This window comes from Filicampus tigris, chromosome 14 (genome assembly GCF_054856515.1).
Source record: "Filicampus tigris isolate MCC_2025a chromosome 14, RoL_Ftig_1.0, whole genome shotgun sequence".
Classification (NCBI taxonomy): domain Eukaryota; kingdom Metazoa; phylum Chordata; class Actinopteri; order Syngnathiformes; family Syngnathidae; genus Filicampus; species Filicampus tigris.
The window spans coordinates 14,000,644-14,024,621 of NC_141230.1; the positions used below are offsets into that span (position 1 = coordinate 14,000,644).

The window sequence follows — 23,978 nt, forward strand, 5'->3', positions numbered from 1 at the left end:
GACGCCAAAGGCACTTTATAGTAATATTGACTCACCGTTGGTGGGGGGGGGGGAAAGCAGAGACATGGGAGCATCTTTCAAATGGTGTTTATTGCTCAGATCCAGATTTGCTCAGCAATACAGTTCACTCACAAGTCAAACAACAGTATGCTCGGGGACCGGAAGGCACGGGTCCGCCACAAAAGCGTCAAAACGCGGATCCCATGTCAGTCCGCCGCACATCATCCGTGACCTTTTGACGTGTTTGAGACCTTTCGGCCCGTGGGACATTGTAGGGGTTTCACTTGTCGAACACACGTACACACACGCGCACACACGAGGAATCTCCCAAATGGCGAGATGTGTAAAACCACTAGTAGAAGTTTAGTGCTATACGAGGCGCCTGGCATCCAAACGTCATTGAACAAAACACTGCTGCACTTGTACTCGTCCAAATGCCCTTTGCCCTACCGTGTCCTAATGTTCTATTCCTGCACACCATGGAATCCTCTTGCTAATCTCCTTTTGTTTCCTCATTGCCTCCGTCAAGGAAGTTAATGCGGTCTTTGTCAGTTAAAAGGATTACACAAAAACAAATTTAAGAGCCATTAAGGCCATGCTGAAGAGAAAAAATTACAATTTTAAAAAGACCTATGCAGCAAAAAAAAAAAAAAAAAAAAGTATACAGCAAAATTTAAATTTAGACTTACTTGATTTAATTAGGGTTTTTAAACTGACGATTATTCTTTCAATTAAACCAGTGAATCAGGCTTTAAAAATTGATTTCCGTCCTTTTATTCAAAAACAGGACATTATAGCAAATAGAAAGCACTGAAAAAGTACAAATATAAATTGATCATGATTCAATTACTGGTTTGGTCCCTGATGTGTCGGCAAAAATGTTGATCATTGAAGTAAATGCAGGTGATTCTGATGAAATTGGTCTGCTTTCATAAGACTACAGAAATCTGAGAGCATTTACAGTTGAGATGCTGAAATTGACATACTGATGCTTTTATCGTCAAACAATTATGCTTTCTTTTTGCACATTATGACTTTTTTTTTTATCATAACCACTTTATTCTTGTACTATTTCAATTTAATTCCTTTGATTCTAGTTAGTTTTTTCTCTTCAGTCTGCCCCTAATACTCTTTCGTGGACTCAATTCTTGCAGATTTTTCTTGTAGTATTTAACTCTTATTTTGTTCACTTTACTTTATTCTTGTAATACTATTTTGATAGGAGTAGTATGTTTTCTTTTCAGCGTGACCCTAATCGTACAAAAAAAAACGTTTTCAAATCATTTGAACTTTTTTTCATAATTTAAAATTTTAGCATAGCCTTAATACTCCTTTGTAGACGCTATTCTCGTTACATTTTAACTTGATTCTCTTAATTCTAAATCTATTCTTGTAGTGTTATTTTCTTCAATCAGGGTGGACCTAACGCTCCATATGTCGAAAGAAAGCGATTCTTTGCAGAAGCATACAAAGCATTTTTGAACATGTCTTGATAAATCCTGCCTGTTATTTTTTTTTGGCCTTGGCGTAGGTCTGCGCTCAACATAGTTGCCGTTTGCCGTTTTTGACTTGAACGTCAACTTGCGTATTTGAAACCCACGGTGGCACAGCCAAGTCTTGGCAGCAGTCAAATGAAACTTAAAGCTAAGAATCATCATCAAAACAGTGTCGGTGACGAGAAAACCGGATCGACAGAAAACAAAATAAACCTAGAAGAAGAAAAAAACGACGACAACTATCCAACCACCATTGTGATATGACTAAACATCGCTAATAATACATCCTCAGTGACGTGTGTTAAGTGTGGTTTTCAGGTATTGAATATTAAAAGTCTAGCAACACCCGCAAAAAAAAACTTAGAAAACAGCACAATCCTTGCAAAAGGAAGAGCGTCCAACCTTGGAGCGGGAACGCCGCACTTAAAAGAGCCCCGAAGAGAGATGGCAGATAGACAGACGGTCCTCTGCAAAGTCAAAAAAAGAAAAAACCGAGGTCAACTAGCAGAGCGCCCTCGAGTGGGAGTGCTACGTTCACCAGCTAAGATCGGGAGAAGGAGGCAGCGAGGCTGGCTCGGAGCAGCCTCAGGCATTGCGTGAGGTTACTGTTACTGTGTGTGTTCACCGGGACTCCGTGATGGTCGACCACTGGAGGAACTACAAAAAAAAAAGTCAGCCTTTGATTCAGAGAGGTAATTGTCAAATGTACACAGCACAAAAAAAAAATGGATGAGGGCGAAGGGCGGTGACGCTCATGTCACAACAGGAAACAGGATATGCGCTTGCGTGAGACGCTCTTCTACACTGCTATCGTCTCACATCCACTAGTGTCACCAGCTAAAAGTCTACATTCTACACTTTTTTTTTTGTACACCATATTCATGAGTCGGTGTATTTTTGCAGCTGTGTGTCTTTTTGTCTTGGAAAAAAAAAAGAAAAGAAAAGAAAAAAATATCACCAACAGAGAATTAGTCAGTTGGTGTGTTGTAAAATTGCTTTTTCACAGGTGAATTTGTTTGAAAAAAATGAAACAAAAATTGGGAAAAATGGGGTTGGTATCTGTATTGTAACAATGCCTCCTTTACCTTAGGAAAGTTTGTTAAATTCCCTTTAAATGGGTTAAAGAAGCAGCACAGTGGACTTAGCGCTTAAAGTCAAAGTTCACTACTTTTTCAAGTTCAGTTTGTACAGTAAGGGAACAAAATACAAAAATGTATGTTTTGTGTATATAGTAACAGATTTAAAGACATTTCTTTCAAATCTTTCTTTTTAGGAAATTGATCAATTTAGCACAAGCAATGTGATTTGTCAAACCGGAGACAACTTGCGATGGCTGATTTTGTGTCTTTAAATTGCGCTTTTGAATGGCAGGCGCAAACCAGCACACAAAGTTTTGTCAGCGTAGCGGAGATAAAATGAGAAGTGGGGAGATCTTTTACGCTTGCGTAATATTATTGAAATGCCAGAAACAAAAATTAGCAGAGCTGGGCATTCCGCCTAGACGATGGACTGGTCCGTCTATCTGCCTATGATGGACGTCCATTTTGCAGGCGATAAACGGGAAATAAAAAAATAAAAAAAATTGTCTATAACCTGACACTGATGATTATTGTTTCGTTTGATGCAGGTAAGTTTGTTGCTAATAGCGTGCCGCGTGACGTCAGGGTCACACTATAGACTCTTGACAATAATAGGTGCGCGCCAAAATTGTTAAATTAAAAAATAAAATAAAATGGTTAAAAAATGAATAAATAAAATAATAGATGCGCGCTCGTAAACGACTCCTGTTAGTGCTGCTTGTATTCTGCCCGTTTATCTCGGAAAGAAACATGCCGATTAAACTCTGCTGCGATGGAACTTGCAGAAACAACTCCAGACGGAAGCGCGTTTAAAATGATAGACAGACCGACCGATACGCGACTACTATTTGGTCCGGCCAGACAAAATGTCGGATAAACAGACGGTGGAAGGGTACCCCGGCGGTAGGCGGAAGGCGATGAGTGGATCGCAATTTTTTAGTAAAATGCCCAGCTCTGAAAATTAGCATGACATATCTATTAGTCATCCAAGCGATTTTGGTGACCAGTCCAGGGATCACCCCGCCTCTTTCCCAAAGTCAACCGGGATAGGCTCCAGCTCAACTATGACTCGCACGGTAGAAAATGGTTGCGCTACTCATCCCACAAATGCATAGTCCTGATATACGTGGCATCATTTAACGGGGAATTCAACAAGCTTTACAAAAGTACCAGAAGCATAATAGAATCAACCCAACACAAATTTCCACAACGTGTTTCATGATTAGGAGGTACAGTTGGTTAGTTTCTCTCGTCGGATTTGCATTTTATTTTTTTTTAACTTTCTTTCATCTTTTTAGCGATGGCATCGCCAGTCAGACCCCCAATTCCATCCTGCTTTTCTACAAACTATTTTGGAGCTCACGTCTCGGCAAAGAGGTCGCACGACAAAGACTACACTTTACAGGAGACGGCTCTCTTGTTGTTCGTTTTTTTTTGTTTGTTTTTTAAATTCATTAAAAAAAAAGAAAAGGGATAAAAAATGATCAGTTAACAAGGCATATAAAATGTCGAGAAAAAAAAAAGGAGGGGGTGGTGGTGAGGGGAAATGAAAGATTGGACTGAGGTACCCTGAAGCTTGAGGTAGATCACAATACTGACATGCGCACTGTTTACATCCTGCGGTGGTTCACTTTTGCTGTTCTCCCATATTTTTTTCATATTTTTCTCTTTATATTCATTTTCAAGAAAATAAACACTTCCCTTCAAAACAATATGGCAGTGTCCCACTAAGGGCAAAAAAAAAAAAAAGAAAATAAGAGGACTTTTCATTTTCTTATGTTTCATATCAATAGCTCTCATCACAAAATAGGAAAAAAATAGATTCATAAATATTACTCTCTCTTTTTATATATATATATATATTTACACACACGCGCACTCACACACGGAGGAAGGTGTGGCAATAACCTTTGTGATGAAGAGTGATAAAATAAGGCTTTAGAGGGACCCGCATGGCCAGCATAGGAATTAAAACTCAAGGTCACTGTGTCTGGCCTGCTGAACAAGGCGAGGGCTGCTTTGTCGTCTTTGTTTAGAATTAAAGTTTTTAAAAAAAAAGGCTGTGTTTGATACATTCACAGCTGTCACCCCCCCCTTTTTTTTTTCTTTTTTTTACTTTTTTTTTACAAAGCTCCCCGGACCCTGAGAGGGTTAACGCCAGCCCGCACACGTGCCATTGAGGGGTATACAAGTGCCACCCCTGCCTTCACATTTGCCTCCATGCAAAAACCACACAGCCATCCTCACATGACACCCCCTTAAGGCCGAGTGTGCGCACATTCAAATACGTAGACACTTTTCACCGTGACGTCACACCACTTCCTGGAGGTAAGCTTCACGTTCCGCTGCCTGTATTCGCTAATGGAGTATGGCAGAAAACTTCCACGTTTCAAACAATGGAAAATAAGCAATCTAGTGCTTGCTGCTTAAACAACTGTCGACCGACAGCTAGTGTGCTGACCAGGGCGTGGCCGCTTTAGAGCGCCTCGTTATCACAACCCGGTCGGATGTATTCCAGCCACCGGAGTCTTTAAGCAAATCTATTTTCATAGCTACAACATGTGTAGGCATAAGAAAGATGCAAGACTAAGTAGCATCCATTTTCCAGAACTTGGTAGTGACAATTGAGCGGCGAGTGGTTTCGGCGCATTCAGGGGACACGCCCACACACAACATGACAGAATGGGAATTTGAGTTTTCTTTCTTCTTTTCCTTTTGTTTTTCTCGTCATAGCTAATCAGGGAAATGTAATCGAATGTCCATCCCACTATTTACGTCTTATTTCATTAGCGAACACGGGTAGCAGAAGTGACATCACATGAAAAGGTTCTACTGAGTAGTGGGACTAACAATATTTAGTCCATTTGTTTGTTCTGCTCTTTAAAAGTGGTTACAGTATTTATCAATAGGACCACCAAAGTAGTCATTATTTAACCCTTGCGCATACAGGTGCATCTCAATAAATTAGAAAATCAGTAAAAGCTGCATTTATTTTAGTAGTTCAATTTAAAAATAAGTGAAACTTGTATGTTGTATTGATTGAATTTTCTTTTTTTTTTTTTTATGATTATAGCTTGCAGCCATCTCTAGCTCAATAAACTACATTATTATACAAACAATATAGAAATAAAGTAGGAATTGGCCATCTGAAATTTTTTCCTGTGTTTAACGAATTTATGATACCCAAGCTTCACTTTTTGAATTGAACTACTGTCATGACTGAAATTCTACTTCATTGAAACGCAAATATGCCTATAATAGGCGAGGGGGGATATTCACGCATTCAAATATCTTTATCCTCCTAAAATAACATATTTGACTGATGAGAGAGTGATAAAAAGGGGGAAAAAAAAGATTGATGAGAAGCATTGGCACACACATGTTCACACACAGAGGCTTGTTACAAAAAAAATTCACCATATTACCAAATGGGGCTTGTACTTTTTGATTTTTTTTTTTTTTTTTGAAAGTAGGGGAACTGCTCAGTGTGGTTGCTGTTGTAAATGTCAATAAAGTCGTCTACCCTGTGTTAATACTGCTAAGGGTAGTTCATCTCCATCTTGTTTTAATTGTGTCGTTAATACAGTCGCTTTATCCGTGTTAGGCCTACAGTATGTTAATCCAACTAAAGAGAACAAATACGCAGAGTGACGTGCTAGTTCCTGTTTTACCTCGTGAAGACGACGCTTCCCCGCCTTTTTGTTGTCGTTGTTTTGCTGTTCTCGCAATATCAGCATGCTGCTGTGTGTGCTGTCGCAGGGCTGGCAGTGCACACGAACGCCGCTCACCGCCTTTGGCTCTCGCTCGCTTGTCCTCCTCGATGAAGTTCTTTGGTTGTTTTTTTTTTTTTTTTTTGATCCCGCCGCTGCTGGTCTGCCCTGCGCGTTCCCTCTCGGGCCGCGGCCGTTGTCTGACTAGAGGTCTCTGTCCGTTTTGGGGAGGGCTACATTCATTGGCCGGCGCCCGCTGGTCACTTGGAGTGTTGCGGTGAACTGGCGGCGCCTCGCTGGTGTTTGTGTTCCTGCTGTTTGACCTGCTGAATGATCTCCCGGATCTTCCTCTGTGCAGTCTGTTAAAACAAAAAAAGCATGCCATTATGGACATACACTACACATTTTATCCCTGGCACACATTTCAACCCATATAAACGTATTCAAACACACTTAAATACCCTATAAAAATTCAATTTGTATCTAAAGACTTCATTCATGTTAAGTGTTAAGAAAATACTGTAAACGTAGTCTCTGTGTACATTCCTTTAAGAGGCGGGGCCTGGTGGCGTGACAGGAAATGGCGGCAAGTATGCTTATGAGTCTCTGGCAACAGCGGCTCCTGTGCGTGTGTGCTCATTGTGTTTGTGTTTTACCGTTCTGCTGTTGTTAAATAAACAGCTAAAGAGGGCATTAGTAAATATATATTTTTAAAAAAAACATTAAATCAGATCGCTTAAAAAACCTTGCGGGGTTATGTGTTCGCATTTATTGGGGCACCGTGATGTAACAGTGGTGAGCAAGTCTGCCTCTCCAGCAAGAGATCATGGGTTCAAATCTCATGACGTCACGATTTTATGACACAAAAATTGAAAGCTGACATTTTGCTGAAAAAGATGGCATCAACAGCAAAAAAATGTTCACAACAACATAGAAGTTGTGGTCATGAGAACTACTTTGAAAAACATTGCCTGCTTTGCTTTGTTTTACCTACATCCCACCCAAACGACATCTGTCAACCATTTAACTCTAAAAGGAAAAAAGAAAAAATACTCGGCTGTGTAATTTCACACATTATGGGTGGGCAGTCACTTTCGAGGTCCTAACTATTTGGATAATTTCAAAGTCAGTTTTCCATAATATGTCCCCTTGTACAAGGAAATCACAATTGCTTTTACAAAATAACCTTGGGCGAACCCCAAATGTACATTCGAAAAATACATGTGAAAAGTGATGACAACTCATTTTGGGTTAAACCTCTCCATAACATCTCCATAAACTTTTACTCATCATTGAAAAAAATGAGTTGCCGGAGTGTTAGCCTACCTGACTGGCGAAAAAATGCCCACTGATCTTCACAAATACTTCGTCGTTCTCGTCTGGAGTTTGGTCCCGCGGTACGATGACCTCAGCGCTCGTAAGGTTCTGAAGCTCATTCACCTGAAATCCACACCACAGCCACCAGATGATTTTGCGAAAAGCTGCCTCTCGCTCCTAAGTCTGATAGGAAATGGAAGGATGGACGGAAGTCAAAGCGCCAGTCAACTCACTGTCTTGCCACCTTTCCCGATGACCCTTCCGGCTGCAGTAGAAGGAACCTTAATGTGCGTCTCCAGTTTGACTTCCTCCTTCCCAGAGAAGAAGTTCTCCTCTTTCAGCTTGCCAAATATCCGACCCTGGGCCTGGACATCAGAGGAGGGCGTGAGGTACTGCTCATGAGCCACTGCTGCCAAGTTCATATACAGTCTAGTGGAAGGTATTTATTTATCTTTGCCTCACATCTCCAAAATGGCAACTTTTCAGGAATTCAACAGACACCATCTTGCTTGAGGTATCAAACACCGCATGGTTGAAGTTGGTATTACAGTATACCTAATATTGCCTAATATTTATCATATATCGTTGCGCACCAACATCAACACAACACCACCTCAAAATCATGTTCATTCACAAATTTAATAGGATTTAAAAAAGAACATTTTTATTTCATACTGTCAATTGACCATATATGGACATTCTGGGTTACTGTTCACACAGTCTTGAAACCTACAAAGAAATCTGACGAACAGTAGCGCACATGATCTTTTCTTACGATATTTTCTCATGAATAAATGTATGCCAACCTATGAATATATTTGTGAGTGAGGCCTAATTCTCATATTCATTAATAACACAATGGTGGTGGTTTTTACCTTAAATTGAGCCTCTGGTGTCCCGGTAATAATCACCATTCTCTCGGTGACATCGGTGCTGTCAGCTGGGGCGATCTGTAGACAAATCAGAGAGGAGACATTGGAGCATATATTTCATTCAAACTTTTTTTTTTAAGGTTAAGCGGCGAGGCATCTTCTTTGCTGCACCTTGATGGAGGCTCCAGCAAAGTGGGCGAGCTGCTTGATGTGCTGGCCCTTCTTGCCGATGAGAGCTCCCACTGCCTGAGTTGGAATAAAGAGGTAGACAACCTCCTGTTCTGGAGCCTGTCGATGGAAACAAAGACACTTTTACACACACACACACACACACACACAAGAACTGAAAATATTTTTTTATTTAACTTCTCCGGGAAGCAGACAAGAAAAGATGACAGAGCGTGAACTCAACACCACACGAGCCGAGTCTGGAGGCGAGACGGCCAAAAACTACAAAAAGGTTCCTGTCAAAATTTCCAATAGAAGTGTAAGAAGTAGCTTTCAGGAGAAGGGTGTACAGAGTACACAATATTGAACTTTTGAGTTTCACAAAATTGGTTAGTTGAAATGTATTTTTTAAAAACTTCATGTATCTAATTTAATAATTGGTTAATATTAGGGGTGTGTATATCCCCCCCACCCCCACAAAAAAAAAAGAAAAAGTATTTGTTATGTATCTCAATACACGGGGTATGACACAATTAAAAAACGATGGAACAATTTGATTCAGATTGATTCGGTGGGATTATGATTCGCAAAAGCTCTCCAAAGGCCAAACTCTATTCAATTCAAAGATCATCAGCAACATCAGACAGATTTATACATGGTGTGCATCTCATCAAAGACTAGACATGAGGTGCGATACGATTCAAGGATGGTACATTTTAAATTATTTCTTAAACACTTATTTTATAAAACAAGTACTTATAATTTAGTTAATGTCTATATTACATTATTTAATTTCATTCTCATTAAAATCTGTTTTTTGAATTGAAAAAACAAAATAAATTCATATATACTGTACTATACATTTAATATTTCAAAATGTTCTTTTTTGAATACCGCAATTTGTTAATAAATTACAGATGTACCTTGAGATACACGTTTAATTGGTTCCCTGATCCTGCTCCTATCTTAAATCATCTTTCCCGTTAGAAATGAATGGAAAAACAATTAATGCCTTCCAGAGTTTCCAAAATGTTTTCTTATGTTTTAGTAATTAAAGTTGCACTCAACAATATTACACATAACCTGCAAACACGGAAAATACCAGAATGAAAAACGACTGTTCCTAATGTATAGTCCTTCTTTGTTATTTTTCTTCTGTGCTTTATTGGTGGTTGGCAAAACATCTTAAAGATGCTTTACCACCACTAACTGGTATTGTCCGTCCACTGCAAGGAAATCACTGTATTGCTCTAGCCGGATGTTGCTAAATTTGCTGCTGCCATCTAGTGGTAGAAGTGTGAAGCGCTCTCATACGTCAAATTTTTGCTTGCAACTCAAGACCAAGAATTGGCTCAGCGCTGGCTCAAAAAACTTGCGAGTCAAGGCACTCTCATCTCAAGGCACCACTGCATACTTTAATTTTAAAACCACAATTTTAAACATTACTACATTTTTATGACTTATTTTCTAACCATTGTACACATTTAACATTTCCTTTTTCTATTGAATTGGTTAATTATAAATAATGACAAATAACGTAAATCAATTATTATTTTATTATTAAACAAACTATTTTACATTTGAACTTTTTTTTCACACTTTGTCAACAACTCGACCTGACCCATCTGTTGGTTTTCAAAGTCCAATCACAAAGGTTTGTCCACTCCGCCATGTCCTAAAGTGAGCTTTACATGAAGCCAAGGTGTCCATCAAGTGGAACACTCCTGTGTGTTTTGACCCGACGCCCGGCAAACAAGACTCGGCTCAGAGTTGAGCTTTTTGCTGTCTGGCCTCGTGTATTTGTGTACTTGCGGTTTATTGAGTGGATTTAATGAGCCCTAGCTCAACTCTGGGCTGGAACTCTCAATCCAGACATATTTGTGGTGTTTTGGTGGCGGTGGTGATGCTGCGATGCTGATGAGGGACTGTTTTGGATTTTGCACTCTCTATGCTATTTTTCTCTTGAATCCAATTCAAAGAGTTAAGGAGTTTTTCTCCTTCCAAAAGCACTCGCAAAGTGACGTTTTGCCACACAGCAAAGGAAAACACGCTCTCTTGTGTTCATTTCAACACTTCTAAATAATTCCACTCATTACCTGCACATCCCAGTAACATCAATACAAAAACATATTTGTCAAATTTTGATTGAATAGGAGTGTTACTTCAACAATATGTTCATTGTTGGGTTTCCAATGGTGTAGAACTGTACAGCATCATAGTCGGATCTGTGGATCCCAATAGTTGCCGCCTTTCATGTCCTTAAATAAGGCAACCAAACTACAGTATTTCTTCAACAGTGGCCTCCACTCTTTTAAAAACAGCACTCCCAATAACCACCGTCTAATCTAGTCAGAAATAGAATGATAGGCGGCTACTGTTACTGTGACTCGATCACCAGGAGTTGCAGAAGACATGAAGACACACAAACAAACACCCGCTACAGAGATGACATGGCATTTGGAAAGCTTACATTTTTAGTGGAATTTAATTAAAATACATCCTATATTGTGTTTGAATAGAATCTCACAATAATATCAATCACAAATGTAATGAAATTCAAAAAAGCCTATTGCAATACATAATTTATTTGTAATGGATATTTTCTGTAGCTATTTTAAAGCATTATTTATGTGTGGGAAAATATTAAAAACTAAAACAAAAATCACAATTAAATTACAAAAATATTCTGTCATGGTTTGGACATTGTTTGCAGGGCAAACATGGAATCAGAAAAAAAAAAAAAAATATATATATATATATATATATATATATATATATATATATATATATATAAAATGTAATACTGTAAATACTTTAATTGTTTTCTATCTATCTACCTTATCTATCTAATAAGGTCATTATTTGTGGACAAAGTGGATAAAATATTTAATTTTTACATAAAAATGCATCTTTGCCATAGTGGATGTTTTTACCACAACACACACTGCCTGAGAACAGACATGGCATCTGTAAATCTCAAATTTATGGCCGAAGTTCAATAGTTAGAGTAGACCTATTGGTGGGAAAAATACATAAAATATTTCATGTTATTATGAAAATAAAAACGAATTTGGCCTCCCTCTTCCCACTACCTGGTTCCCTCCGCAATTAATATAATAAATGTCCCTGGCCACTATATAAGGAAATACAGTATTAAGAACACATCTCAGCCTGATGCAGTACACTTCGACATCACTGCAAACGACCCAGTGTTGTGTCCAGGTGTCGCCATGGCAACAGTCAGTGTGGTGCAGCTTTTTGGAGGACATACTGAATGCTGGTGGGGGATGGCACTTGCTGGAGGAACCCCGTACAGGCCACTGAGATGTGAAGAGTGACTCTGCAAGTGAAGTGACAAGCAGGCGGATCAGGATGGTGCATGTAGGCACACATTCCCAGACACACTCACACAGGCTCCGACCCGGGGGGAATTTTTCGAGGCATGAAGTCGCAGTGAATCACGCTCTGTGAAGCCCACGGATACATTCGGGCTCGTTAGGTCTCACGCTGCTCAGCTCGGGATGCCGGCAATGAGTGCAGACTTTGTTTCACACGCACACTGACTCATCTCTGGTGAGTATTGAGGTGGGGTGTGCAGGGGATTCAAATTGTGTATCACAACGCTATCATTTTATGATAGTGGAGCAAAACCTGTCAGGGATGTCTGGTGCGCTAGGTTGGCCAACAAAAGATTTCTTTAGGAACCAGCAGCTACAATCTAAGTTATTCTAAGGCCTGCCGCACACTGAGCCAAGTGGCTTAACGCGACTGAACTGGACAATTGTGAACAAATTACAGTCAGCGACCCACACCTGCACACCTGGTGACTGACCCTTGCACACATACCAAATTGTTGCAATAAAAAACTGTCAATCCTGGTGTTCTTATGGGGGAACATTTTTTTGAAGTTTTGAGGAGTCACATATATTGTTGTGTATTGTTTTTTTACACAACCACAAACAACATGGCGCGTTTGGTAAGGAAGAAGTGGATTGCCTTGCCATTTTTAACTCATTCACTGCCAGACATTTTCAGACCGTCTTTTACCCTAATGTTTGAAAACATTTGAAAAAAATGTAAAGAAATTCCTGGGATTGAATGGCTGGACTGTGAAAAGACAAGTAAATTCGTCAATGGCAGTGAATGAGTTAAAAGGGTTTCAAAAACTCAGTTGCAGACTGCCCCTAAATTTTGGCATTTTGCCCCTAAAATTTGAGACAACGCAACTAAAATTTCCACGTGTGACCACTAAATTTGCAGATTCTTTAAAAATTTGTGAATATTTTTTGTTACTGACAAACGTGTGCTCTACAGTTCCGCCTATTTATCAGTAAGATAGTGAAAATGAGTGGAAATGTGAGTATTTTGTAAGTCCAATTGTGATTTGCGTGCGCCCCAAAAATTTCAGGCGACGGGACACAGTGCTCCTAGTAAAAAAAAACGTGAAAAAAACACAGGTGTGTCGACTTTTTATATCCACACTAATTACTGCATTGGCACGGCTTGGCGGTGGCCAGCTGGACCTGGCTTCGCACCTGGAAATTTATTTTTGGTGTGAATGCTTTGAATCACAGCACATCTGTTCACCAAAGCATACATTCAGTACACACACAAATGGATAAATCTGAATCCCCCTATGAATGTTGTTATTATTATATGATAAGCCCATCCATTTTCTGTAGCGCTTATCCTCATCAGGGTGGTGGGTGAGCTGGCTGTGGGTGAGAGGCAGAGTACACCCTGGACTGGTTACTAGCAAGCAGGGCATGCATGTATAAACAACCAACATTTGAGTCTGCCCCATTTTGAAAGCATGCTCAAAAATTCCCCATATTTTGCAAGTGTCTTTATCTTGGTGAAAATGTACATTTGGTCGTGGTTGCAGGTGTGACCTATTATCCATCCCAAAAACTGGCTCAGTAGCAGCCTGCCATATATTTTTGCAAAATTCCGCCTCCAAAATTCCGACCGTTTTACTTAGCAACATGAAATTTGGTAGATGTGTCCTGATGATTAGACCCACAAAAATGTCTCAAGAACCCATGCGTGAAAATACTCAAACGGTTTGCCAATTTGCTTTGAAATGGCCATTTTCATATAAATTACCTTTGGTACTATCTCCTGGAATGTTTTAAAAAGTCAGTCCCCAAAACCAGATTCACTTCTGCCAGGTGAGGTCTGCCATTTTGTGTTGGAGTGGTCATTGGCGTCCTTGCAAAACAAATTGCTTGCTAACAAATTTGAACCACGTGGACAAGACAGATGGACAGCATGACATGTTTTTGTTAATGCGCGTGGGCAGAGCATGATGGCCAAGTTTGATGACTCGCCATAAAAACTGAAACTTGAATAAATTAGCTACACAATTAGTCAGAGCTTGACCAAAAGTATTGTGTGCGATGACGATTCCACCCTGAAGAGATTTGTAGGCACTTCTGACTCTGATTCCCTCTGATTTTCCAAATGGTCTATCCTTCTGGCAAACTTCCCAACTTTTTTCGCAGAGGGTACTGGGTTGCAAGGTCTCCATCGCAGCTTTCATTTGCGGGCCCATATATGACCCAGTGCTGTACATTGTAGGTTCCCCACCTCTGATCTGAACCCCCCCCCCCCAAAGCTTCTTAGCTTTTCTGGTTGTGTGTAGGCAGAGAGAGAGAGAGAGAGAGAGAGAGAGAGAGAGAGAGAAGAGAGAGAGAGAGAGAGAGAAAGAAGGAGAGGGACTTACTAAGAATGGGTTGTATCCTGCTTGTGCCACAGGGGGGGCTGAGCCGCGAGGTCCAGCAGCTGGGGGCAGCACCGGCAGACCAGAGGAGAAGATGCCCAGAGCGTTGAGGTTCAAGCCTGGGATAAGGTTGGCCTGTTGCTGGGATGAAACAACACAGTCACATTGATAGGAGTCAGTACAAAATGGAAGCAAGACAAATTAAGATGAGAGAGTATTTAATCAGCGGAATTTTACCCTGGTCATAGGAACTTTTGGAGGACCATTGTGTATTTGAACCACAAGAAATACTGTCAAATGTTATGTAGTCCTAGGGTAGTTTAGTTTTAGTAGTTTGCAACCTTTTAGTTCCTGTAACTCAAAGAAGAAAAATGCTTTGAAGTTATCAATTACAATTTAGGAGGTAGCTACAGGCATAATATTTGACCCCTTAAAAGGTTCAAAGCAGCATTAGAGTGGGGAAATGAACCCAAACATATGTTTTCAAGAATATGTTCCCAGCAGGCCCACTAGTTGAAACACTGCATTCTGATTAATATTGCGTTTGTGGAATATGAGAAGCAGAAAAATCCACCCCTTGTTAGCCATCTCAGTGGGCGGCCATTTTGTCACCGCCGTCGGCTGAAAATGACATCACAACTGCTCAGGTAACGCCCAATCACGGCTCAGCTTCAGAAAACAGGTCAACCGTGATTGGTCGTTCCCCGAGCCCTGAGTAGTTGTGATGTCATTTTCAGTCGACAGAAGTGACAAAATGGCCGCCCCCAGACATGGCCAAAAACGGGTGGATTAACTCTTAATCCACAACCGCAATATTTATCAGAATGCCTTGTTTCAATTAGTGGGCTTGCATTGAACATATTCTGTTTGGGTTGGCTTCCACTTTAAGAATTGCAGTGGACACTCGCAACGCTGATACTTCAACAGACTTTGATTCAGTTGAACATTTCAAGTAAAATTTGCTGGTGGCCAGTCCAGGGTGTTACCCGCCTCTACTGAGAACAAGCGGTACACAGGAGATGGTGGATGAATGGATCAAATGTGTGCTCAGTGGTTGCCATGGCAACAGCATATATTCATTGTTGTGTGTTATATCCATTCATTGTAAGCAAATGTTCCACCCTGCAACATGATTTTAAAGCAGCTTGTTTCTGACATATTGTTGCTGTCATATGTCCCATTTTGCACTTTTACTAACTAACTGATCCTGTGGCAACCACTGCACTAAATCATTCAAGGGAGTGATTAAGGTGACAGTTTCTCATTTTACTTGAGTGAGTGTCTCCTTGTATTAATGCTACGTTAACAGCATGAATAGCGTCTGGGTAAGGAACGGCATGGCAAGACGTGACAGCCTTGTGTAATATCTTCAGAGTCGCACTAGATGGTGCTCACAGCTTAGTGGAGACACAGTCCGTCTAACAAGCCCAACTATGACAAGTTACTGTCTAATCGGTGTCAGATTCTTGGCTCCAGTGCCCATGGTCACCCAACCCTGATTTAGTCTATTAGTCTTTAGACCTATATCTATTTACTATAGTGCTTGAACTCACTAGTGTTGTGGGTGAACTGACTGAGTAAGAGAGCGGTGTACACACTAAACTGGTCACCAGTCAAACACTGACCACATACAGACAATTTAGAGTCTTCCATGCACAGATTTGTGGAACAGTTTAAACATAAAGAAAAGAATACATTTCTAATGTTACATATTCTTACGCCGCTGTGGAAACTACTTCTTTGCGTGTTGTCAGAACCTCCCTGTATATTCTTCTTCTTCTATTCCGGTAGCAATAAGCTTTGATGGACACCTACACTTGCTGAACACTACTGTTACTTTCTCATTGAGGTTATCAGTACGCAAGAGTAAAATTAGCAACGTGTGTCAAAGTAGTCAACAAACGGTGTTGCTGCTCCCTCGGGCTACAGCCAGCGCTGAATGATGATGTCATTGGGGGGATCAGATAGATGGTGGGAAGGAGGAGCTGCGTTACGGGGACGACTCACACGGGCACAGCGGGGAGAAGGCGGGCGTGAGTCAGAGGCTCTGCGGAAAGTCAGACGACTGAGAAGCGATCGTGTGACGCTCCCTGTTTACCAGCAGCTGCTAATTACTGAGCTTACGCTGTCTGTCATATAGTACGTAACACACGCACGCACACACACACGCACGCACACACACTAACAATGAGTTGACACACACTCACATTTATAGCAGCGACGTCATTCTCATAGGCCTCCCTCAGTTTCTTCATGATTTCCGCCTCTGCTTTACAAAGCGCGTCCAAGATGCCCTTCACCGTGATGGTCCTTTCTGGGTTGTAAATGGTTAAGTCTTGTAACCTAGACCATTGCACACGCACACAGACGCACACGCACGCACGCAGCTGTGTCAAAAGCAGTGTGCAAACAAGGAAAATAAGCCATATTTTGCTTATCACAAAGTGGGCTGGGGTGGATTTTAATTGGATTCCAGTGGATCTCGCTCAGGAGTTAATGAAGTGTGGGCCTTTCAAAACGGGCATAAACATTTGTGCTGATAAACAACACTATTTTTATGAGTACATGTTCATTAAGTCTGAAACACCATGCGCAATTAGAGCGTACGCCAAAATTATTCATCATTTCTTGCCCATGTTAAATCTTGAGAATAGTTGTGATGATATATTTTTGGGGTGGTAATCATATTTGCTTAAGACGTTCTGGGTTCAAATCTCCATTTAGTCCAGCTTCCTCTCACATTGCAAAAAACATGCCCATTTGGTTTGTTAAAGAAATTTTCCAGAGTGTGAATATGAATGGTAGTTTGTCTATATGTGCTGTACAATTGGCTTGCGACCAGACCAGGGTGTGAAGCACCGCTCCAGCTCATTTGCAACCTTAATGAGGTCATGCAGAAAGTGAAAGGATGGATTGATATTAAAATTGCTGTTTTCATTATTGCTTCATATTTTGAATGGCTTGTGGTCTCAATTAACAAAATTACTTACAATCAATATAATTTCACTTTAACTCCAGGTTTGACCAGTAAATAGCAAACCATGAAACCGGTTAACCATTAACATTAAACAACACAAACATTAACCAACAACATTAACCAGTAAACCATTCTGGGCTAAATTGTGTGTACTTTTGCCTTGAAAATATATAGGTGCATCTCAATATATTTCAGTATTGTAGAAAAGATTTATTTCAGCAGTTCAATTCGAAAAAGTGAAACTCAAATACAATACAAATTATAACATGGGGGAAATTCGGATTCATTCTCTTGAACTACTAAACAAATTTATGTTTTCCAAGATATTTAAATTTAGAGATGCAACTGTTTTAGTTTAGTTTCTTCATTATACAGAAGCAAAGCAACAACAACAAAAAAAAGATTCTTTTTTTATTCTCCGATGCACCTGTACATGCTTCAAATCTAACACTAACCTTAGTCAACTTTAGTTAACACTTCATGTCTGGGAACTGCATTATACACAGTTTGGTTTGGCTCTGCGTGTTCAGTTTGTGGTCATTTATGGTACTCTTATGTGAGTCGTTTGCTGTTTTAGAGTAAAAATCCCCACAGGACAGACACACTGCAACATCTTGTAGAAAGGCATGATCAAACGAGGAGACTTACGAGGAGATGGTTATCTTGGTCCCTGTCTCCTCCTCGATCTTCTTCAGGTTGCGGCCCTCCTTCCCGATGAGGCGGCCCACCAGGCTGTTGTGGGCTAGCAGTTTTAGAGGGATCTCCTCCGGCCTGCACATGTTCACACACACACATATGTAGAGTACGTTAAGCAACATCAATCCGATGTAGATGAAGACTGTTTTTTATGATGGCTAAACAGGTGCATTTGTTTGTTTATTCAGTATTTATGATGGGATTTTTCAGCATGTTATTGTTTTTTTTTTTGTTTGTTTTTTAAATATAACTATTCTACTGTCATCTTTATTCTGGTATACAGTAAAATTGCATGATATAAATGGATCGTAAAAGAAATGAATCACAATATTATATGCGCTGAGTACTTCATTTTGTTGTTTATTATTGACTTGACTGACCAAGCGTTATCACATTATCATTATCACTTCTTCTTCGTTGACTAAAACAGACAAAGAAGAAACATCTTCCGCCGGAAGTATAGAAGTAGAAAACCGTAGTCATGGCAACTTGATTTCGGTTTCCACAAGGATTTACAAGGCACATTAATCCACCAGGATTGTGCCTTTGGCTACAAAGCGACGGAGGATTCTGGTCGTTAAGGTAACCCATTTTAAGATAAAAATAAAAACTTTAATGTGGTTATTAAGCGGGTGCGTCGTCGTCCTCGTGTGTCGTCTGAGGCAGAGCGCGCTCTGCTCCACTTTCTGATTTCCGACTTAGAAGTAAGAAAAGTAAGAAACCTGCAAAATAGTGAGGTAAAACTGCAATAGACGAAGTTGGCGCAAATGAAAATAGATTGAAGCCGCAATAGCCGAACCGCAAAGTAGCAAAGGAACTCTGTTCTGAATTTTCCAATTACTTTATTACTTGCTTTTCCAATTACTTTATTACTAAATTTGACTTCTTATTCATTTCTTATTTGATTTTAATACCAAGCAAGGATCCCCCACCCACCCACATTTAATTAAAATTCTAGTATTTATTTTACTTTATGATCAATCATGCCGTCTAAATCTGGACTGAAAATCCAAAGCAAGCATCAAATTCAGTCTTGATGACAACCAGCTATTATTAAGGAATGTTTTCATGATCACATTCCATACGAGGAGCTTCCTCGAAAACATCTGCTTTCAAGGTCTTAACAAGCTAAACAAGCGTGTCATAAGTCTTGAATGAGTAATAAACGACATAATTATTCTCAGAAAAAAACAAAGCGTGACTGATGAAAAAGACTGGCGCGCCGTATAAATTTTAATTGAAAAGCAACAAGCGGAGAGTGTACAGTATATGCCAAGATGTGACAGGAGACCACACAAGAAAGGTGCTGTTAAAAGTCAAAGCCAATTAGATATGTTGTCCGTCTTTCGCTCACGCTAAGCCGCCGTCACGTTTCAGCCTGTGTGAGGTGTGTCGTGTGTTTACTGTGTTAGTGGTCCAAAGCGGGGAGAATGCACGCTGAGATTAAAAGGTGCGCCGGCAGGTCAAAGGATAAGATTATAGGCCGTCGACGTTTATTGCTAATCCCCTGCGGGACATAATGTTAGCGTGATCTCACGTCTTGGTCTCGTTGGCCTCCTTCTGCATGATGTCCAGGATCATGCGGCAGGCCGAGGAGCAGCCCTCCGGAGAAGAGTGGATGGTGATCGGCTTCTCGGCCGCGCCCGCGTTCTCCTTCCGATGGATGTCCACTCTGAAAGCAGGACAAGAGTGGATGCAGCTCAGGAACGTGCATGTATGGCATTTTACTGATGTAAGCAACAACTGCAGTCATTGGAAAACAGTTGTATCAAAATGACAATTATTTATCAGCAATTGAAAGTCACATACTAGTGATGAGATTATGGTTTTATTGGTGTTTTTACAATTTCCTGTCCACAGTGTCTAAGACATCTAAAATATTTCATTTTTATTTATTATTTTTTAAATTGGAGTGGCCCTCGATTAACTTTTGAAACTAAAAATGTTTACTGTAGCTGAGCATGGCTTAAGTTGTAATAACAGTGTTCACCGCTAGATGGCAGACATAGCTCACCAGTGCCGCCCACCCCAAGACTAAAATTGTGCATCAAAGGAAGGGAGTGTGTCCTGGCATCTCACCAAGACCCGTATTAGGTCAAGAAAATTGTGTTCTTTTCGGTTTAACAGGATTTTTTGGGGGCCTTGTTTGCTTATGGATGCTTTCAAAAGTCACCACTACAACACCGATCTCAATAGTACACAAAGAGCCTTTTTTTTTTTTTTGCCCACTAGAATCATTGACAGTTCATTTGAAATGCATGAGGAGTTACTAAATTTGTGTCCTCCAGAAACATGGATATATTCAACGCTTAATAGTATTACAAATTCATTCAGATATTGTTCTGTACATTCTTTCAATAAAAAAACAGAATTGCATGTATTTTGCCCTTATTTAAAATGGCATTGTTGTCATACAGTATATCTGGTTAGGAAGTGTGCAGTCCTATGTGGCCCCACAGTACCGCTGATGAAAAATTGTGGCCCCCTCCATCATTTAAGTTGCCCTTCCCTGTCCTAGATTACAGCCGTTAACTCATTGATTTCAAAGGGTGACAAATCTCTACGTAGCTACCCAAGTTGCTTACTTTGACTGCGTCTGCTTGGTGACATTCTTGATGGTGAGTCCCTCCTTGCCGATGATGGCACCCACAAACTGAGTGGGCACGAGCATGCGCAAAGGAAAGTCCTGCTGTTGTCGGGGCCGCGGGCCTCCAAAGCCTCCCGAAGGTCCGGGCTGAGGGGTCTCCTGGTCCCGTGACAACCGGCCGCCGCGTCGACCTCGGGCGGCCTGGACGGGCGGAGCGGCGTCCAAGTCCATGATGTATGACACCCTCAAGGAGAAGTCGTCGCACTGCTGTCCTGTCAACTTCTCAATGGCTCTGGAGCGTCGACGACCAACAGCAAATATTTAGCGACATGTAAATACATTTGAATTCAAATCTATCTGAATTTAAAGTGGGAATCAACCCAAACACAGACACAAGAATGTGTTCCCAGCAGGCCCACTAGTTGAAACACGGCATTCTGATTAGTATTTCGTTTGTGGAACATGAGTTAAGCAGCAAAATCCACCCCTTTTTAGCCATCTTAGGGGGCGGCCATTTTGTCACTTCTGTCCACTGAAAATGACATCACAACTGCTTAGGGCTCAGGCAATGACCAATCACGGCTCAGCTTCAGAAAACAGGGCAGCTGTGATTGGTCGTTACCTGAGCCCTGAGCAACTGTGATTTTCAGTCGACAGAAGTGACAAAATGGCCGCCCCCGGATATTAACTCCTATTCCACAAACGCAATATTTATCAGAATGCCTTGTTTCAAATAGTGGGCTTGCATAGAACATATTCTTGAAAAAAATATGTTTGGGTTGACCACGGAGCTGTGGTGTGGGATTTTGATTTTGGTGGTTTTGCGTGGTGCGCTGTATTGTTGACCCGGCGTAGACCACATGAACATAAAGACTGTTGTAATAATACACACACACACACACACACACACTCAGATTTTAAACAAATCGATTAAGATGTTAAAAATCCCTATCTGCGTTTCTCACTTTAGAAGAGGTTATAAAAATCAAAGTATGCATCGTCGGTCGTTGTTTGCTATACTCACTCTTTAGCTTCCTCCTTGGTTGCGTACGTAACATTCACCACTGCTGTTTCTGTGTCAGTGTTGACTGTCAGAGAAGAGGCATACATCAGATATAGATGTCATAAGATGTCATTATCATTATGTAACGATAATCTCCTATTGTACTGCTCTCATCGTAACAGCTCAATTTCCTGACAAATGTGTTGGGCTGCTTTGTTGCCAGTTGTCCATCAATTTAAGACTGCATACCACTGACAGTCGCATAAACAAACATGCAACACATTGCCAGCAAGATGAACTTTAACTGGAAAACTATTGCATTATTTAGAATAGCAGGGTTGATCAGGTATGATCAATATGATGAAATAAAGACAGAAGAGTTGTGTACCTTGTTCCACGTTTTCTACAGTACCATATCGAGCTAGCAGACCGTCGAAATCCTAATGGAGAGATGATAGCGTCAGTAAAGTGTGTAGGGACTAGGGACAAAATTTAGGACACCCAAGCACATTCTGGAAACTGCACACAAAATGTTAAACTACAGGAATAAAGTAGTTAATTTAAATTCATCAGTCTGCATGTATGATTCGGAATCTGTATGATTCCGCCATTTGTCTCATTAAGTAATTGTTGGATTGATATATATATATATATATATATATATATATATATATATATATATATATATATATATATATATATATATATAATTAATAATATCAATAAAATAAACAACTTTACATTCGTTTTAAATTATTTTATGAAGTAATTGATTCAATAATTATAATTACATTATACATAATATACTTTTTTTTAAAAAGATGAGCATAAGCTATTATTTTATTATCAAAATTAAACATTTAGTATTGCTTTAAATATGCTTTTTAACTACTGTATGTTTTAACCTCATTTACGAAGGATCTGGCCTATCTATCGGTTTTGAAAATTAAATGTGGCCGTTGAGCACAAAGGTTTGACCACCCCTAATTTATATTTCTCACAGTAGCATATAACGCCTTTCTATATAGAAAAAGTATGCGAAGTAAGCATCTGCAATAGGCAGTTTGGGAAAAAGTACGCCGCCTCTACTGGACCTCATAGATTGAACAAATGGCCATTTTGTGTACATTTATATAATTGTCATTACAATTAAATTTTGTATTGTCATTTTTAGATAAAGTTCGGTAACATATTGCAAATTTGAGGTTTAAGTCTACACAAAAAACAGACTAAACTAGAGAAGCTTAAGGACATGCAAACAAGTGAGTCAACAGCTTGAATGAGGCAAAACTCCGAATTTAATGGACTACTTCATGCTGTTTGGACACGCACTAACACGCACACACAACTCACCTCCCACTGTAGATGAGGGGGAATGTTCCGGATCTGAATCTTCCGACTCCTGCAGAGATGGGAGACACAGTGAATTTAACGAACCTGAGGCACACACACAGGAATCCTCATTTCTTTTTATATCCATTGTCTCATTTGATATATCCTAAGTTAATTACATGCGTCCCCCAAACCCCCTCATGCTATAAATGGATGCATAAACCATTTGAAAGTTTCACACTTGAGTTTTTCCTCCAAGGCACAATATTTCCTTTGGATGTGTGGGAATGGTAAGCGATGCTACGTAACACCTCCCAGGTTGTTCTTTTTGCAGTGGAGATTATGACTTTTGACGGATAGTTACTCCAGTCTTGATACAACTGCTAAGTGTGTCTATGTTGCCATGGTTACACCTCACTCATATCATCGCCACTGTACAGCAGCCTCACTGCCAGGCTTAGTGATCATCTCTAAAACACAGTGGAATGAAGTCAAACATTCCTGAGTCATAAAAATGCACCATGTTTTGTTTTAATTAATTTTATTTAGAAGATAACTTCCTATATGACAAACATACACTTTTTAAATAGCATATTATGTTGACACACTTGTGTGACAGTAAATGATAGACCTAGCTGAACAGGAAATAAAAGTTTCACGATGGTGACAGTTTTAAACTGATGAAATGATTATTACCGGTTCAACTATTTCCTATAAGAAAACTATTTCCAAATATAAATGAATTCATGGTTGAGGTGATGAATGCTGTGGAGTAGTTAATCAATAATAGTTCATTTGACTTCACTGTCAAAATAATTGAATGAATGTGGAAATATAGAGTGATGTCTAGTCTACTAAATTCACAGAATGTGATGGTGATGAAATGCTAGCACGTACTAGCCTACTCAATAGAAACTTGAACCACTAACCATCCGATTAGGGCTACAACGATTGATCAAACCACATGGGATAATGTTACTGCTGACTCACACACCACTCTGTGTAAAAGTAAGTTGACA

The 23,978-nt window shown here is 40.1% G+C and overlaps 1 protein-coding gene across 4 annotated transcripts in view; it reads right to left on the reverse strand.

Annotated features, from left to right (window-relative positions):
* Positions 1-71: 71 nt before the first annotated feature.
* Positions 72-23,978, reverse strand: part of igf2bp2a (insulin-like growth factor 2 mRNA binding protein 2a) — a 58,789-nt gene continuing 34,882 nt past the window's right edge. For all 4 annotated transcript variants that reach the window (XM_086051097.1, XM_086051096.1, XM_086051098.1 and 1 more), the window contains 14 exons: positions 22,981-23,029; positions 22,016-22,067; positions 21,649-21,712; positions 20,623-20,916; positions 19,575-19,709; positions 17,990-18,112; positions 16,572-16,707; positions 14,368-14,505; positions 11,914-11,982; positions 8,646-8,762; positions 8,478-8,552; positions 7,836-7,967; positions 7,612-7,725; positions 72-6,644 (listed from right to left, as the gene is read on the reverse strand). In XM_086051097.1, coding sequence (XP_085907223.1) covers positions 6,546-6,644; positions 7,612-7,725; positions 7,836-7,967; positions 8,478-8,552; positions 8,646-8,762; positions 11,914-11,982; positions 14,368-14,505; positions 16,572-16,707; positions 17,990-18,112; positions 19,575-19,709; positions 20,623-20,916; positions 21,649-21,712; positions 22,016-22,067; positions 22,981-23,029 — 1,597 coding nt within the window. In that variant the 3' untranslated portion in view covers positions 72-6,545. The remainder of the gene's footprint in view (positions 6,645-7,611; positions 7,726-7,835; positions 7,968-8,477; positions 8,553-8,645; positions 8,763-11,913; positions 11,983-14,367; positions 14,506-16,571; positions 16,708-17,989; positions 18,113-19,574; positions 19,710-20,622; positions 20,917-21,648; positions 21,713-22,015; positions 22,068-22,980; positions 23,030-23,978) is intronic.